General features: G+C 34.3%; 1 protein-coding gene across 1 annotated transcript in view; it reads left to right on the top strand.

Moving 5' to 3' along the window:
* MTREX (Mtr4 exosome RNA helicase) overlaps positions 1-16,278 on the top strand; it is a 102,053-nt gene that overhangs the window by 24,453 nt on the left and 61,322 nt on the right. The window contains exons 7-15 of the mRNA XM_058564070.1: positions 459-549; positions 1,801-1,925; positions 2,993-3,091; positions 3,804-3,906; positions 5,378-5,509; positions 6,843-6,922; positions 8,432-8,542; positions 9,942-10,043; positions 12,740-12,865. Of these exons, the coding sequence (XP_058420053.1) occupies positions 459-549; positions 1,801-1,925; positions 2,993-3,091; positions 3,804-3,906; positions 5,378-5,509; positions 6,843-6,922; positions 8,432-8,542; positions 9,942-10,043; positions 12,740-12,865 (969 nt within the window). The remainder of the gene's footprint in view (positions 1-458; positions 550-1,800; positions 1,926-2,992; positions 3,092-3,803; positions 3,907-5,377; positions 5,510-6,842; positions 6,923-8,431; positions 8,543-9,941; positions 10,044-12,739; positions 12,866-16,278) is intronic.

Below are 16,278 nucleotides of genomic sequence, written 5' to 3'. Positions count from 1 at the left end.
TCTGTGGAAGATTTTCTTTAACTCAAAAATCAGGAGAATGGTTGCCAGAAAGTTATTCATATTGTGAGATGAGACAGAAAACAATGGGTAAACAGTATGAGATCCAGTGTGTTGGATAGAAGATAATTTTAAGTTGCTCTCATGTCCTAGTAGGTGTAAATCTTGGGATAAATCTTGTAAATCTTGGGATAAAGGAAGTGGCTTGATATTCAAGATATGTAAAGATAGAGGTGATAATTCTGTCCATGAATTGTATCTGATTACTAACTGTTGAGAAGTCATTTATTTTAGATTTATGAGAAAAGGAATGTAATTTGATTTATGAAATATACTTAAGATATATAACCCGTAAAATTATTTTAATGTTTCCATTAAAAAAGAATTTCCAAAATCCCGTGTTAGAAAGAAGAGCTTTTGTTATATCAGAATCCTGCTAAATCTCCTATTTTTTGCTTTAGATTTTGAGAAGTATGCTGTACAGAGGTTCTGAAGTTATGCGAGAAGTTGCTTGGGTCATATTTGATGAAATTCATTATATGAGAGATTCAGGTATATTCTGTCGCGTTGTTGAGATGTGTGCCATGTATTTTCCTTAAGAACGGCATTAGGAATTTTGAACAAGTAGCTGTAAAATTTTGCTTTGAGTTTTCATGTGTCTAGAGTTCTAGTAAACTAAAGTGTGGACATGATATAATATTTCCGGTAGGATCTCATTCAACTATAGCTTCTTAAATTGTAACTTTTCTGGGTGAGGAAATGCAAATTCAAATAAAACAAATGGAATTAAAACTAGTTTGCTTTTAGTACAGAGCTGTATAATATGACTATTGTTAAAGAATTTCTAAAACTTCTAGCCTACAAAGTTAACTTCCTTGTTTTTATTGTTATTTTAATTTTTTAAAAAAACTAAGAAATTCATGTTTATGGTAAGAAAATAAAATGAGGACTATGAAATAAAGATGAGCATAAAGAAAAAGTTATAAATATTCCTTTACTTGAACTATTACACTATAATGGAAAAGTGTACTTTGAATTTTGGGTGGAACTGGGAGGGCTAACGGTAACAAACACATTTAAAAGTTAAATGTTTAACATGTGCACGCTTAAAATAAAACTTGGTTTTTATTTAAACTGAAGCGCTGAGTTCACTTGTATTTGTAGTGAAAGTAATACAATTTAAGAAATCACTTACCCTTTAAACATTTCACCCTTTTCAAATTCATAAAATTAAGTTCTGAACAGAGTTGTTTTGGTTTCAGATCATGAATCCTGTATTGATTTGTTTATTTTAGAGGGAAATTCTCAAACTGATTTTTCTGGGTTTTTTCCATTTTAATAAAAACTGACTTACAGTTTTTCCGTTCATCAGATGTTTCATCTCTAGAGATCATGAGGGTAATTTGCATGAAAGATGCCATGTGGTGTAGTAATTGTGTTTCTTCGAAATTTGTTGCTGCAACTTTCTACAAGCCATTAACTTCTGCTTCTCAAAGTGAGATGGAAATGCTATTTCCATTGTCATGGGACTCTTGTTAGGCTGTTTGAAAAAGATTCAGTCTGGAGCTGGTCTTTGCAGGCTGTTATTTCAGAGTACATTGTGTTTATAGTGGTTTAGTCTACTAACTTTCTACTGGATAAATTCATGGTAAGTACTAAAGTAGTTTTCAGTAAGGGTCTGTGGCTAAAAATATCCTTGTGTAAAGTGATCTGCATTTCTAATTATTGAGCTTGAGAGAAAATAATTTTAGATATTTTTCAATAAAGTGACACTGAATTCCAAGGTATATTTATTTTTTTCAGAGCGTGGTGTGGTATGGGAAGAAACTATTATTTTGCTTCCTGATAATGTTCACTATGTCTTTCTTTCGGCTACTATTCCAAATGCCCGACAGTTTGCTGAGTGGATTTGCCATTTACATAAACAGGTATTTTCTTTCTCTTTTTTGATGTCTTCAATATTTAAAATGTTCTAAGTTGGCTTACTGTGTGCTGTACTTTGTTCCTAATGCTGTCTAGAATAAAGAAGACATTTTAATGTGAAATTACTTCTCAAATCAAGCAAGCTTATCAAAATCAACTAACTAGCTTTTTACAAGTGTGGATTTCTGAGTCCCATCTCAAACAGTGTTATCAAAATCTCTGGGAATAGGGTCTTGAAAGCTCTGACTTTTAAAAGCTCGCAAGTTGATCCTGATGATCTGCCAGGTTTGGAAACTACTGCATTTACTCCTACAGGGAGCCATGAGTACACAGTAGAGAATTTCCTCTAAGACCTCGGTACCAAGAAAAAGCTGGGCATCTCCTGAGCATATGATTTGATTTTTCTCACGTGAACATAGTCAAACTTTACTGACCATGTTTCCCTTTTGTGTTTCTAGTCCAATTTAGCAGTGGTATAGGACCTTATAACACCGTTTGTTCATGTGTATTAAATTTATTCTTGGTTTTATTTTCCTACCCTATTTTTTCTTTACACCACTATCCTCACAAAGTTGCTTTTATCTGTTCATAAGCTCTCTAATGGCATTTTTGTAACAGCCATATTGCTTCTGTAGGATAGAAACCCAGTGGATCTTCTGGAAGACCTAAGTCAATCTGCTGCTTTAGTAAGGCTTTGAAAAGCCTCTGTGGGACAGAAAAGTCCTATTTTACTTCAGGAAGCATTGTGTGGCACCATACTGCTGCTCTGTAGAAACAAGCATCTTCTCTGTGGCATCACAGGTCTAGGTTATAGATCCAGGATCATTATTGAAGCTCAAATCATGTATTTGGCGGTGGTTAGGGAATTGGTGAAATTGAACAGATGGTAGAATAATTTGATAGAACTAATTTTTCCACAGTCTTCTCGTGCCTAGTTTTTAAAGTTTTTTAAAAAGTATTTTCCCTTTTGAAATGTTGAATTCAAAAGTTTATTTAGGTAGGTCAAATACACGGTATTATTTTGAAGAAGTAAAATATTATATTTTTAAATTATATTTCTTTCTTTTTATAGCCTTGTCACGTAATTTACACAGATTATCGACCTACTCCATTGCAGCACTACATTTTTCCAGCAGGGGGAGATGGACTGCACCTTGTGGTTGATGAAAATGTAAGGGAGTAATTGTCATTCTTATATCTACAATGTCCTACTTTGTCGTTTATACCTGTTTTTCCTTAATCTAGAGAAGAATTGGCAGATATTTTTTTTCCTAAATAGTGTTACAGTCCAAAGTTGTTTTCCTGTGTATTTTTATTTCAAAAATTATATTTAAGACGTGTTTTTCTCATGCGTGAATTAGATTTCCTTCTTTTCCCAGTGTATTTTTTTTTTTTTTTTTTTTTTTTTGGTGAGGAAGATGAGCCCTGAGCTAACATCTGATGCCAGTTCTCCTCTTTGCTGAGGAAGATTGGCCCTGAGCTAACATCCGTGCCCATCTTCCTCTACTTTATATGGGATGTCACCACAGCATGGCTTGACAAGCAGTGTGTCAGTGCGCGCCTGGGATCCGAACCTGCGAACCCCGGGCCGCCCAGGTGGAGCGTGCGCACTTAACTGCTACGCCACCCCCTTTCCCAGGCCCCCCTTTCCCAGTATTTTTAAATGCCTGGAGAATAGGGCCTCTGGTTATGTTTCAGATATCTTATGCTTTACTTTTCCCAGTTTTATTACCCCTTTATCACCTTTTATACTATTTTAGTGACCTTTGTTATAATTATTATTAAATTATTTTTATTTGAGGAAGCTTTGTTTTGAAGTATGAAAAATGTTTGGATTTTGATTAAATATTAGTGAAGTTACATAGAAAAATATCTGATTCCAGGGTGACTTTAGAGAAGATAATTTTAATACTGCAATGCAAGTACTTCGAGATGCTGGTGATTTGGCAAAAGGAGATCAGAAAGGGCGGAAAGGAGGAACAAAAGGTAATTTGGAACTTTGTTTCGAGAGAAATTTACATATAAATGGTATTTTCAAATTACAGTTTTTGTTATTTTGTTTAACTTCATTTTTCTCAGGAAGCTTTATAAAGATCTGGATAGTATATGATAAAATTGGATGAATAAAGGTAGATCTCTTTTTGCTATATGACATTTATTGAGATATAATTCACATACTATGCAATTCACCCATTAAAGTATACAATTTATGCAACCATCACTGCAATTTTTTTATTGAGATATAATTCACATACCTTAAAAGTCAACATTTTTAAGTGTACAGTTCAGTGGATTTTAGTATATTCGCAAAGTTGTGCAACTGCTTTGCAGTGCAACTACTACTACAACTAATTCTAGAACATTTTCAACACTCAAAAAAAACCCCCCATATCCATTAGCAGTCTTGCTCATTTTCCTCCAACCTCTTCCCCCCAACCCCTCAGCCTTAGGCAATCACTGATCTACTTTCTGTCTCTGTTTTCCTTTCCTGGACATTTCATATAAATGGAATCAAAATATGTGTGGTCTTTTGCAGCTGGCTTCTTTCACTTAGCTTGTTTTTAAATTTCATCTGTGTTATATAGCATGAAGTCAGTACTTCATTCTCTTTTATGGTCAAATAACATTCCATTGTATATTTATCCGTTCTTCAGTTGATGGACATTTGGGTTGTTTTCACTTTTTGATTGTTGTGAATAATGCTGCTGTAAACATTTGTGTACTACAAGTGTTTGTGTGAACATGTTTTCTTTTCTCTTGAGTATGTACCTAGGAGTGAAATTGCTGAGTCATATGGTAATTCTATGTTTAACCTTTTGAATAACTGCCAGATTATTTTCCAAATTGGCTACACCATTATACATTTCCATCAGAAGGGTATGAGGTTGCCATTTTCTTCCATATCCTTGCCACTTCTTACTAAATCTGTCCATTTGGTTGTAGTCGTCCTAGTTGATATGAAGTCGTATCTCAGTGTGGTTTTGATTTACATTTCCCTACTGGCTAATGATGTTGAGTATCTTTTCATGTGCCTGTTGGCTATTGTATATCTTCTTTGGGGAAATATCTATTCAAATTCTTTGCCCATTTAAAAACTAGATTTTTTGTTGTTGTGGAGTTTTAAGAATTCTTGATATATTCTGGATACTAGACCCGTATCAGATATGTGATTTGCAAATAATTTTTCCCATTCTGTGGGTTAGGGTTGTCTTTTCACATTATTGTTGGTGTGTCTTAAAGTACAAAAGTTTTTAATTTTGATGAAATCCAGTTTACTTGTTTTTTTCTTTTGTTGCTTATGCTTTTGGTATAGTATCTAAGAATGCTCTGCCTAACCCAAGATCATGAAGATATACTCCTATATATTTTTTAAGAGGTTTTTAGTTTTAGATTTGTGTTTAGATCTATGATAGATTTTTAGTTAATTTTGGGTGTGGTTTATGTACTATTTTTGCAGGACCATCAAATGTGTTCAAGATTGTGAAGATGATTATGGAAAGAAATTTTCAACCTGTAATTATTTTCAGTTTTAGTAAGAAAGATTGTGAAGCCTATGCACTTCAAATGACCAAATTAGATTTCAACACAGGTACTATGTAATTTCGGTATAGTTTTAATGTTATGTGAAAATGGGCGTAAATATATTTCTGGTAGGACGTTATCTGTTGTGTGTTACTAGGATATGCAGTTCACCTCACAGTTACATTGGTAGGTACTCATCACATTTGTAAAAGCTTTAAGAGGCCCTCGATTTATCATTTCTTTCCTTTCTTCTTTCTTCTTATTTATTGGAAGCTATAAGTACATTGATCTGTGTAAAATGCAAAGAACTCTACTGAGAAATATTAGAATCATACCTTCTTATACTTCATTGCCATAAGCTCCTTAGTTATTATGGTTTTCTATCTGACTACTTAAGGTTAGGTCTCTTAGACCACTTACTATATAGAAATTACTGTGCTTCATTCTTCTAGAAAACCAAACTGGAGTGACTTTCCCTTTACCTAACTGTGGTATAATTTTTGAATAAAGCAAAATAACTTCTAGCAAATTAATAAATTATGCCCATGTATTAACTGTAAATGTAACTCACTCAAAGTCACACAGCTGGATAGTTGCACAGCCTAACCACAAATTGCAGCATGCTAAATACCAACCAAATCATCATTCAATTCAGTCTTTTGGGTATGTAATCCTGTACAGTGAGAAGTAAATAATATCTTGGATCATCCAAAATCAAATTTCCGCTGTACTGTTTTTTTTATTAAGGCACAGAACTAACCTTGCATTTTAAAGCTAATTTTTACTTATCTGTGGGTAAAAGTAACAAATGATAGATAACCCACATAACCTCCTAAAGCCAATAATATTTTGTATTTTGACTGTGTGAATTGCGTTGCTTAGAAATGTTTATAACTACCAGTGCTGAATATGCTTAATGTTGCAGGGTTATATATTGATTAATTCAACAAATTTTTATTAACTACCTATATTTAATAGATACTCTATAAGAAGGCAGTGTAATGGTTAAGAGCATAGGCTTTGGAATTGTTGATCTAAGTTAATAGCAATGCCCATTATTTTTTCTAAGCCTCACTTTCCTCAGTAGTGAATAATAATAATCCCTGTGTCCTATAATTGTTAAACTTAAATATTGCATGTAGAGCACTTAGTGTAGTTATTGTTACTAATGTTATTAAAGATAGTACTTTTATTCATGGATTAACTCTGCTAGATATGTTTTGAAAGGAAGTGAATTTTATGAAATAATTATGTAGTAATTTTGTCTACTTTCCCTTCTGACTATGTTAAATACTGCCTCTTCCTTTTTACTCTTTATAGACTCTCATTCTTTGCAAGTGTGAAGTTTGGTATCACTGACTCATTTAGATATTTATGTACCTTGGATTTTTCTCTCTTAGATGAAGAAAAGAAGATGGTTGAAGAAGTATTCAATAATGCGATTGACTGCTTGTCCGATGAAGATAAAAAGCTCCCTCAGGTGTGTGTTTAATGTCAGTAAGTAGTATGGATATTAATAAGTGGCATATATTCACTTTGCATTTCTTGGTGTTGTTACTGTTTGCACATTGCAGTAAATATGTTGCATTTTGCACTGAAATAATACCTGGATTTATATTTTAAATTTCTGAAAAGGTGACAAGAGGAAAGATTTGCTGCCTGAGGGAAGTTTTTTCTGAAAGCTAGCATGGTCTGGAAATTACTGCTCCTCTTCCTAATACTACAGAATTTTTAATGCTAGTATTAAGGCACTAAATTTCTTAATTTATAAGGCTACCAAACAAAACAGTAGAGCACACCTAATGAAGATCATGTGTTTAGTGAGGAATTAATGTCTACTTTGCTCTAATACAGTGTTTTTTTCCTTTGACTATTGGGATTTCCTGGAGAGTTCTAAAATATACTGAGGCCTGTGTGCCACTCCCAGAGATTCTGACTTAATTGGTCAGATGTGTGTCTTGGTCATTAGAATCTTTCAAAAGTTCCCCACGTGATTCTAATGTGCATCCAAACCTATGAACTAGTGCTTTAGTCCAACCTAATAAATGCAAGTTTTGTTTTGTGAAAAGAAAAATGGAGAAGTCATTCTGCTTACAAATGATTGCTTTGATTTGTAAGAAATTTATAAGACTGCAATAGCATGTTTCTTGGTATTTAAAATAGTATTTAATTTATAAAATTTTTTTGTGAGTTTTCTTTCCAGCTGAATTACAAGTATCTAAGGGCTGAGCCATGTCTTTATACATCTTTGTTAACCTAGCACACTTCTAATAGTATGATATTTAATGACATTTGACAGTGTTAATGAGAATGAGCTCTTCAATAATCCATTTTTTTAGATAAAGTACATATTTATATTAAAATGTACTTCATAGTTATTTATTTCTTTTTGGTTTGAGTTGACCTGTATTTTTTTAAGTTTATTTTGTGTGGATACAAACTTTGCCCTCATAACCTTTAATTTTTTTGGAGGAGATGAAGTAATGCTAGGAAATTTGAATGAGGCAGCAAAACACTTATAGTTTATTTAAAACATGCTTTTCGTGTTAAAGAAAGCTAGGACAGAATTATATTGTGTTTTGAGTTTAATAATCTCTGGGAATATGGGTTTGGTTTTTGCTTTTATTCTGAAAAGGTTATATAACATTTCTTTTAACAGCTCTCTCTCTTTTTTTTTTTTTTTTTATAATTTTATTTATTTATTTTTTCCCCAAAGCCCCAGTAGATAGTTGTATGTCATAGTTGCACATCCTTCTAGTTGCTATATGTGGGACGCAGCCTCAGCATGGCTGGAGAAGCGGTGTGTCGGTGCATGCCCGGGATCCGAACCCAGGCCGCCAGCAGCGGCGCGCGCGCACTTAACCGCTAAGCCACGGGGCCGGCCCTAACAGCTCTCTTGATTACCAATTTTTCTTAGTTTGGTTAGTGTAACATTTTTAAATTCTCTTTTCCTCATATTGTTGTAAAATAAATGTTATTCCAATTACAGGTTGAACATGTTCTTCCTCTTTTGAAGCGCGGGATTGGTATTCACCATGGTGGTTTACTTCCTATTTTGAAAGAAACTATAGAAATTCTTTTTTCTGAAGGATTGATAAAGGTATGATTTTATTTTTATTAGTTATGCCTTAAAATTGTGTTGTGGGAATAGTTTGACAATTATCAAGAACACTGTTTAGAGGCAGCTTTGGTTTTTTTTTTGGTTTTTTTGGTTAGGTCATATGGAATGACTAAGGTAATAAACTTGATTTTTATATATAGTGTTATACTTCGTAAATTTTAGGCTATAGGTAAAAAATCATTTGTTTGCTTTTCTATTCTTAAAGAAACGGTGGCACTTTTGGATACAGTGTGGAATTTTGCAGGAGGTGCTATTTAATCATCCGACCTGCAGTTGATTCTATAAGTAGACTCCTTTCTATATACAGATTTAAAGAATTAGTTTAGAGAAGACAAGGAGAATTGCTGATTAGACTTACAAAAGAGAATTATTTAGGATGTTCTAATTTAAACCAAAGAGAGTCTAATTTAATTTTTACAATTACGTTGATGTCTGTACCCAGAAATGAGATATTAAACAACTCCAAAATGTAGTCATAAGCCTATGTATGACTGATAAATTATTTTATGTTTAAAAATCAGATTAGAATTTTAAAAATCAGATTAGAGATTTATCATGAGAATCTCAGCTCTGAGTAGAATATTTAAAAGAAATTTACTCACCCTAAAGAACATACTAGAGGTATTTTAGATAAAGAATTGGTTACTATTTATACTTGGGTCCTGGTAAGACCCTATTGATATTCTCTGCTAGATTGTATATTTTCCTGAGGCCCATTTTAAAGAATCTTTTCTTAAAAATATAAGTGATACTTATGGGTTGTAAAATTCAAATAGAACAATTTTGCATAAAGTAAAGAATAAAAGACCATGATTGCCGTCCACTTCTCAGAAATATCCACTAGCATACATACAAATAATACATGATTTATTTTTTAAACAAAAAAAGTGATTATACTACTCATGTTGTTATCCAATTTGGTCATATGCATAGCTCTTCATTCTTTCTAAAAGATGAATACTGTTCTGTTGAGTTGATGAAATAAAGTATTTTTGTCTTTATACCTATTTATTCCTTATCTGTTTAATAGTACTTCAGTGACTTTACTTGTACATATACCTTTGTGTGCTTAAACCACACAAAGTTTTTTTGTGTAGTAAAATTTTTGTTGGTAAAGTCTTAGAAGTAGAGTTAAAGAGCCACTGATTCTGATCTCCCCTCAGAGATTCTAAAGGTGTCTCTAAAACTGCTGCATCATCAGTGAAAGCCAGGAAATGTGATATTCTATAGGCTAATACTTTGTCCATTAGACCACTAGCATTCTCTCATTAACAACTAATTTTAAAAATTAATGATTTGTTTATTTATACTTGAAAAGTACGATACTAGTTTTTCAGCTTAAAAACATGTTTAATTGTATAATTATTCATTTATTTAGGCTTTATTTGCCACAGAGACTTTTGCCATGGGAATTAACATGCCAGCTAGAACTGTTTTATTTACAAATGCCCGAAAATTTGATGGGAAAGATTTCCGATGGGTAAGTAAAATAATTCGTATATCGAAATAACTTTTATCTTTGTTTTACCTGAGGTAATTTGGGCTCATGAAATCTTTGAGATTTTCAGTTCTAAATACTCAAAAACTTGTACCTGAGCTAGTACAACAAGTTCATCAAGGTTAAACTTCAGATCCTTTGCATTTCTATCCTTTAGGTAAAAAAAAAATCTCATTTAGATGAAAGAGTTTGGTAATGAGGGTGTAGGGGAGGAAGACTATCCTCTACCCACTCTAGGTCCTTTCTAGCTGGGCTACAAATTAAATTGACATGAGACAGAATAGCAGGAGAAAATCAAACAAAGCTTTATAACGTGTATACGTGGGAGAGACCCAGAAAAAGCTGAATAGCTTGACGAAATGGTGGAGGTTCTCATCTTGAATACTATCTTTGGCTAAAGACAAAGGAGGATGTTGGGGGTGGGGGGAGTCAGCAATGGGAGATTACCAGAAAAGCACAATAAACAAGAGGTTAATATGCAGATTTAAGGCTTCACCTTACCGATAAGTTTCTAGAGATGAGGTCATCCCCCTTCTTCTGGTACAGAGGGGGGGATACCTTTACAAATGGAGATTACCCGTACAAGTGTAAATGTCTGGTAAACAGAATTTTAATAAGAATGGGCTTAGCAAGGAGCCTCCCAGTCTGTCCGTACCTGGAGTTACCTATGGTGTTGGCCTGTCCTGGGGACAGGCCTTCTATCTTAAATCCTTTTAGGCATTTGTGGAGGGGTGTCAAAGTTTCTTTCAAAGTCTTCTGAGACTTTATTGTCTTCAGCTCACAATAATCCACGTACCAGAGTGGCACATCTTGGGACAGCCTGCCCTGAAGCCCATCAAGGAACAAGTGTGCAAATGATTCGTGAATGCTTGAAAGCATTTTACATGTGTAGTCATGTGCCGCATAATGGTTCAGTCAACGACAGACCTTATGTACGACGGTGGTTCCGTAAGATTAATGCCTTATAGCCTAGATATGTAGTAGGCTATACCATCTAGGTTTGTGTAGGTACACACTGATGTTCGTACAACCACGAACTTGCCTGACAACACATTTCTCAGAACATGTCCCCATCAAGTGGTGCATGACTGGATGCCTTCTTTTTTTTCTTGTTTTTTTTTTTTTTTTTTTTTTTGCTGAGGAATAGTCACTCTGAGCTAACATCTGTTGCCAGTCTTCCTTTATTTATTTATTTTTTTTATGTGAGCTGCCGTCACAGCATGGCCACTGACAGATGAGTGGTGTAGGTTCGACCCCAGGAACTGAACCTGGGCTCCCAAAGCAGAGTGCACCGAAGTTAACTGCTAGGCCACTGGGGCTGGCCCTGTATGCCTTCTTGTAGCATAGAGATTCTTAACTCTTTTTGAGTCAGATATTTTTAAGAATCTGAAAACTCTTTCCACAGGAGGAAAGAATACGTGGACTTACAGATAAAACTTTTCGTGGTTCAGAGTCACCCTGAAAGTCTATATATGGGAGGCCTACTAACCTTTCTCCCCATAGATGTTCTTAGTGATAAATGGACTCCACTGAACTCCAAGGATATATACTGAGAAAATAGGAGAGATTTTTGCTTTTATAAATTAATTTTATATTAATCTCATTTTGCAAATTGTTAATTTTATATTAATCTCATTTTGCAAATTAAAAAAATTTGTTATGATCAAGTCAGAATTGGTATTTAGTAGAGTGTGGGTCACTGTTTGCTTTCTTCTTTTTTTTTTTTTAAAGCATATGTTTCTTTCTTTCTTTTTTTTTTTTTTTTTTTTTGCTGAGGAAGATCAGCCCTGAGCTCACATCCATGCTAATCCTCCTCTTTTTGCTGAGGAAGACCGGCTCTGAGCTAACATCTATTGCCCATCCTCGTCCTTTTTTCCCCCAGAGCCCCAGTAGATAGTTGTATGTCGTAGTTGCACATCCTTCCAGTTGCTGTACGTGGGACTCGGCCTCAACATGGCTGGAGAAGCGGTGCGTCGGTGCGCGCCCGGGATCGGAACCTGGGCCGCCAGTAGCAGAGCGCGCGCGCTTAACTGCTAAGCTACGGGGCCGGCCCACTGTTTGCTTTCTTAAACTTTGCTGTTTTCCAAATATCTAGCTCAAAGATATTTTTCATGTCAGTGAATTAGCCAGTATTTCCCTGTAGCTATGGTACATTTGATCATTTTGGAGCTAAAGTTTAGTTTTGTAACATTATTCTTTTTTTTTTGTGAGGAAGATCAGCCCTGAGCTAACATCCATGCTAATCTTCCTCTTTCTGCTGATGAATACTGGCTCTGAGCTAACACCTATTGCCAATCCTCCTCCTTTTGTTTCCCCAAAGCCCTGGTAGATAGTTGTATGTCATAGTTGCACATGCTTCTTTCTAGTTGCTGTATGTGGGATGTGGCCAGAGAAGCAGTGCGTCAGTGAGCGCCCGGGATCTGAACCCGGGCCACCAGTAGCAGAGCGCTCACACTCAACCGCTAAGCCATGGGACCGGCCCATGTAACATTATTCTGAAGTGTTTCGCATTTTTGTGTTTTTACTTAAACCCTCCTAAAAGTTCATGTTTTTAATCATGTTTCCTTCCTTGGAATGTATAACTTGTGCTTGTGTATTTTATGATAAGAAAATTTTTAAGAATTTGTGTTTTATGTGGTTTTCTCCTAAACTTCGAATTTCTAATTATGTTTATTCAGATTTCATCTGGTGAATACATTCAGATGTCTGGTCGTGCTGGAAGGAGGGGAATGGATGATAGAGGAATTGTAATTCTTATGGTGGATGAAAAGATGAGCCCAACAATTGGAAAACAACTACTTAAGGTAACTGAGTTAAGCTTCTGTGCCTTCACCAGGAATTTGAGAAACGTGTATCAGAAGCCACTTTGTAATTAGTTTTGTCTATTCAGATACCTTTTCTAAGTAGATGAGTTAATTTACTAAACTGTCTGGGCTTGGGAAGGTCGGAGAGAGTAACTACTCAGAGTACTGGTATTTTGTACACTGCTTTCTGTTCTAATAGGGTAAAGAGCAGCTCAGGTGATCGGAGGGGATGTTGAAGATCCCCAGAGAGGGTGGAAGTGTTTACTTTGCCCTCCAAATTTAATATACCTCTCTATATCTGCTCCCTTCACTGCATGAATTGCTCCTCACCTATCAGAACAGGAAGTAGGGTACATGCTAATAGTGTTTTGGGCAGTTATCTTCCTCTACCTTAGCAAGCCCAGGTAGCTTAATAAGTTAATTTTACAATCTACCATTCTAATTCAGCCTATTGATGGATTATAAATATCTCAATAATAAATTTAAGTTTTTAAGCTTTATTTCAAATTAGCCTGTTTATTTTGCTTGCTTAGTATTTGTGTTTTGGATTGTCTAAGATTTTTATTTTTGTTTTGTTTTGAAAAACTTCTCAAGGAAGTTTAACTTGGTTGCTTTCCTTCTCCTTCTCCATGTAGTAGGAAGTTATTAAACAAATCCCTAGAGAAAACTGTTAATAAGATAGGAAACTTAACATTAATTAATGTAAAATTAATATGAAATTAACTGCCAGCTGACGAGCTACTTAAAATAAGCTTCAAAACATGTTAAGACATACCTAGGTCAGTATTTCTGAAGGAGACTGCTCAACTTTGCTCAACTTTTAAGACTTGGGAACTGCATGGAGAATTTGAGATACGATTATGGGAAGCCTGGTATGGTGAAGTATAAATAAGTAAAGGTGTATGTTTTTATATGAGTGAAGATGAAGCTTGTCTGTACAAATTCATAGGGATCATATGCTGTCTTATTTTCAGTTTTAAAGATTAACACTTGGGAACCAATTTTTAAGCATTCATGTAATTCTTCATGTAAGTAAAATGAAGCAAGACTGAAAATTTGTATTTTTATTCTTTTCTTTAAATTGTGCCAGATATGATAAGCACTGTTTTTCTTTCCTTATACTCTATGTATGGGAAGAATTGAATCAGTTTGCCAAATTGTAGAAAGTAATATTTTAATGACAGCTTCTAGTTCGTTTAGTACAGATCTTTCATTCCATTAACTTGACATCTCTGGATTTGTTATCCTGTGTCAAGTTTTATCTTTCATTTTATTAAAAAAAAATTTTAGTTTTATTGCAGCAAGAACACTTCATATGAGATCTATCCTCTTAACAAATTATTAAGTTGTAAAATATGTTTTTGTTGACTGTAGGTACAATGTTGTATAGCAGATCTGTATGGCTCATTTATCTTGCTTGACTGAAACTTTATGCCTTGTGATTAGTAACTCCCCATTAACCTCTCCCCTCAGTCTCTGGCAACCACCTTCCGCTCTGTGATTCTTTGAATTTGACTATTTTAGATACCTCATGTAAGTGGAATCATGCAGTATCTGTCTTTCTGTGACTAGCTTTCACTTAGCATAATGTCCTCAGAGTTAATCCATGTTGTCACATATTGCAGCATTTTCTTCTTTTTTAAGGCTGAATACTATTCCATTATATGTATATACCACACTTACTTTATCCATTCATCTGTCAATGGACATTTAGATTGTTTCCACATCTTGGCTATTGTAAATAGTACTGCACTGAACATAGGAATGGCTAATATCTGTTCAGTATCTTGATTTCAGTTCTTTTGGGTAAATACCCAGAAGTGGGGTTGCTGGATCATATGGTAGTTCTATTAATTTTTTGAGGAACCTCCATACTTTTTTCCATAGTGGCTGCACCATTTTGCATTCCCACCAATAGTGTGTAAGGGTTTTAATTTCTGTCATTTCTAAAATTAACTTTTTAAAACAGCTTTATTGAAATATAATTCACATATCATACAGTTCATCCAGTTTCATGGTTTTTAATATTTTCACAGAGTTTTGCCACCATCACTACAATCAATTTTAGAACATTTTCATCAACCCAAAAAGAAACTTTGTATGCATTAACAGTCACTCTCCATTTCCTCCCAAGTTTTTCCACTTGCCCCAGAGCCTAGGCAAATCACTAATCTACTTTCTGTCCCTATAGATTTGCCTGTTCTGGAAATTTCATATGAATGGAATCATACAATATGTGACCTTTTGTATCTGGCTTCTTTCATTTAGTATAACGTTTTCAAGGTTCATCCATCTTGTAACATACATCAGTACTCCATTCCTTGTTATTGATGAATAATACTCTGTTGTATGATTATATCACATTTTACGTATGCATTTGTCAGTGGGTGGATGACATTTGGGTGGTTTTCACTTTTTGGCTATTATGAATAATGCTGCTATGAATGTTTGGTTACAAGTTTCTGCGTGAACATGTTTTTATTTCTCTCAGGTATATACCTATGAGTGAAATTGCTGGGTCGTATAGTAATTCTTTGTTTAACTTTTTAACCGGCCGAACTGGTTTTCCTCAGCAGCTGTGCTATTTTACATTCCCACCAGGAGTGTATGAGGGTTCAAGTTTCTCTGCATTCTAGCCGACACTTGTTATTATCTATCCTTTTGATGTATAACCTTCCTACTGAGTGTGAAGTGGTAACTTTTACTTTGAATGCTATATAGTTTGACTTATTGAAAGGGTGTAGTGCCTGTTTATTGATAATAACGGTAGGCAATTATATGAGCAAATAATTACTGTTATCCCCATTTTATAAATAAATAAGACACGCAGAGATTAAATAATTTTTCCAGAGTCGTATTGTCGTTAAATGGCAAATCCTGCTTTTGAACCCAGGCAGCCTGGCTTCAGAGTCCATGCTCCTGTTCACCATGTGCTACTGCTACTCAGTACCTCATGCAAATACATTTTTCAGTTTGAACAGAATTTGGCATGACAGCAGTTTGTTCTTTTGATATTCCTAATATAGCCTATGAACTAAAAAATTCATTATAATGTCAGGTCTATTTTATTTTCTTTTAAGCAAAAATGATTGATATTCACTCTTAAGTAATAGGGCTTTAATGAATAGAAAGAATAAAGTTATTTTCTCAAATAAAAATTAAAATACACAGCTTATTCAGTCACACCGAATATAAAAATAATTAGTATACTTTGTGCATTAATAAAATTCAAATGTTTGTCGTATTTAATCATTTTTCCTATTGTTTTGTTAAGTAGTCTTAACCAGAAAGATGGTAAAATACATGCGTTCATTGATTGTTGGCTAAAGATTATTTGTAGTGATTTTCAGTATCTCAGTACATAAACACACACACGCACATTTATATATTTGTGCTTGTAAATAATTTAGTAA

This window comes from Diceros bicornis, chromosome 20 (assembly GCF_020826845.1).
Source record: "Diceros bicornis minor isolate mBicDic1 chromosome 20, mDicBic1.mat.cur, whole genome shotgun sequence".
NCBI classification, from domain to species: domain Eukaryota; kingdom Metazoa; phylum Chordata; class Mammalia; order Perissodactyla; family Rhinocerotidae; genus Diceros; species Diceros bicornis.
This window is presented reverse-complemented; position numbering and strand designations above follow the sequence as displayed.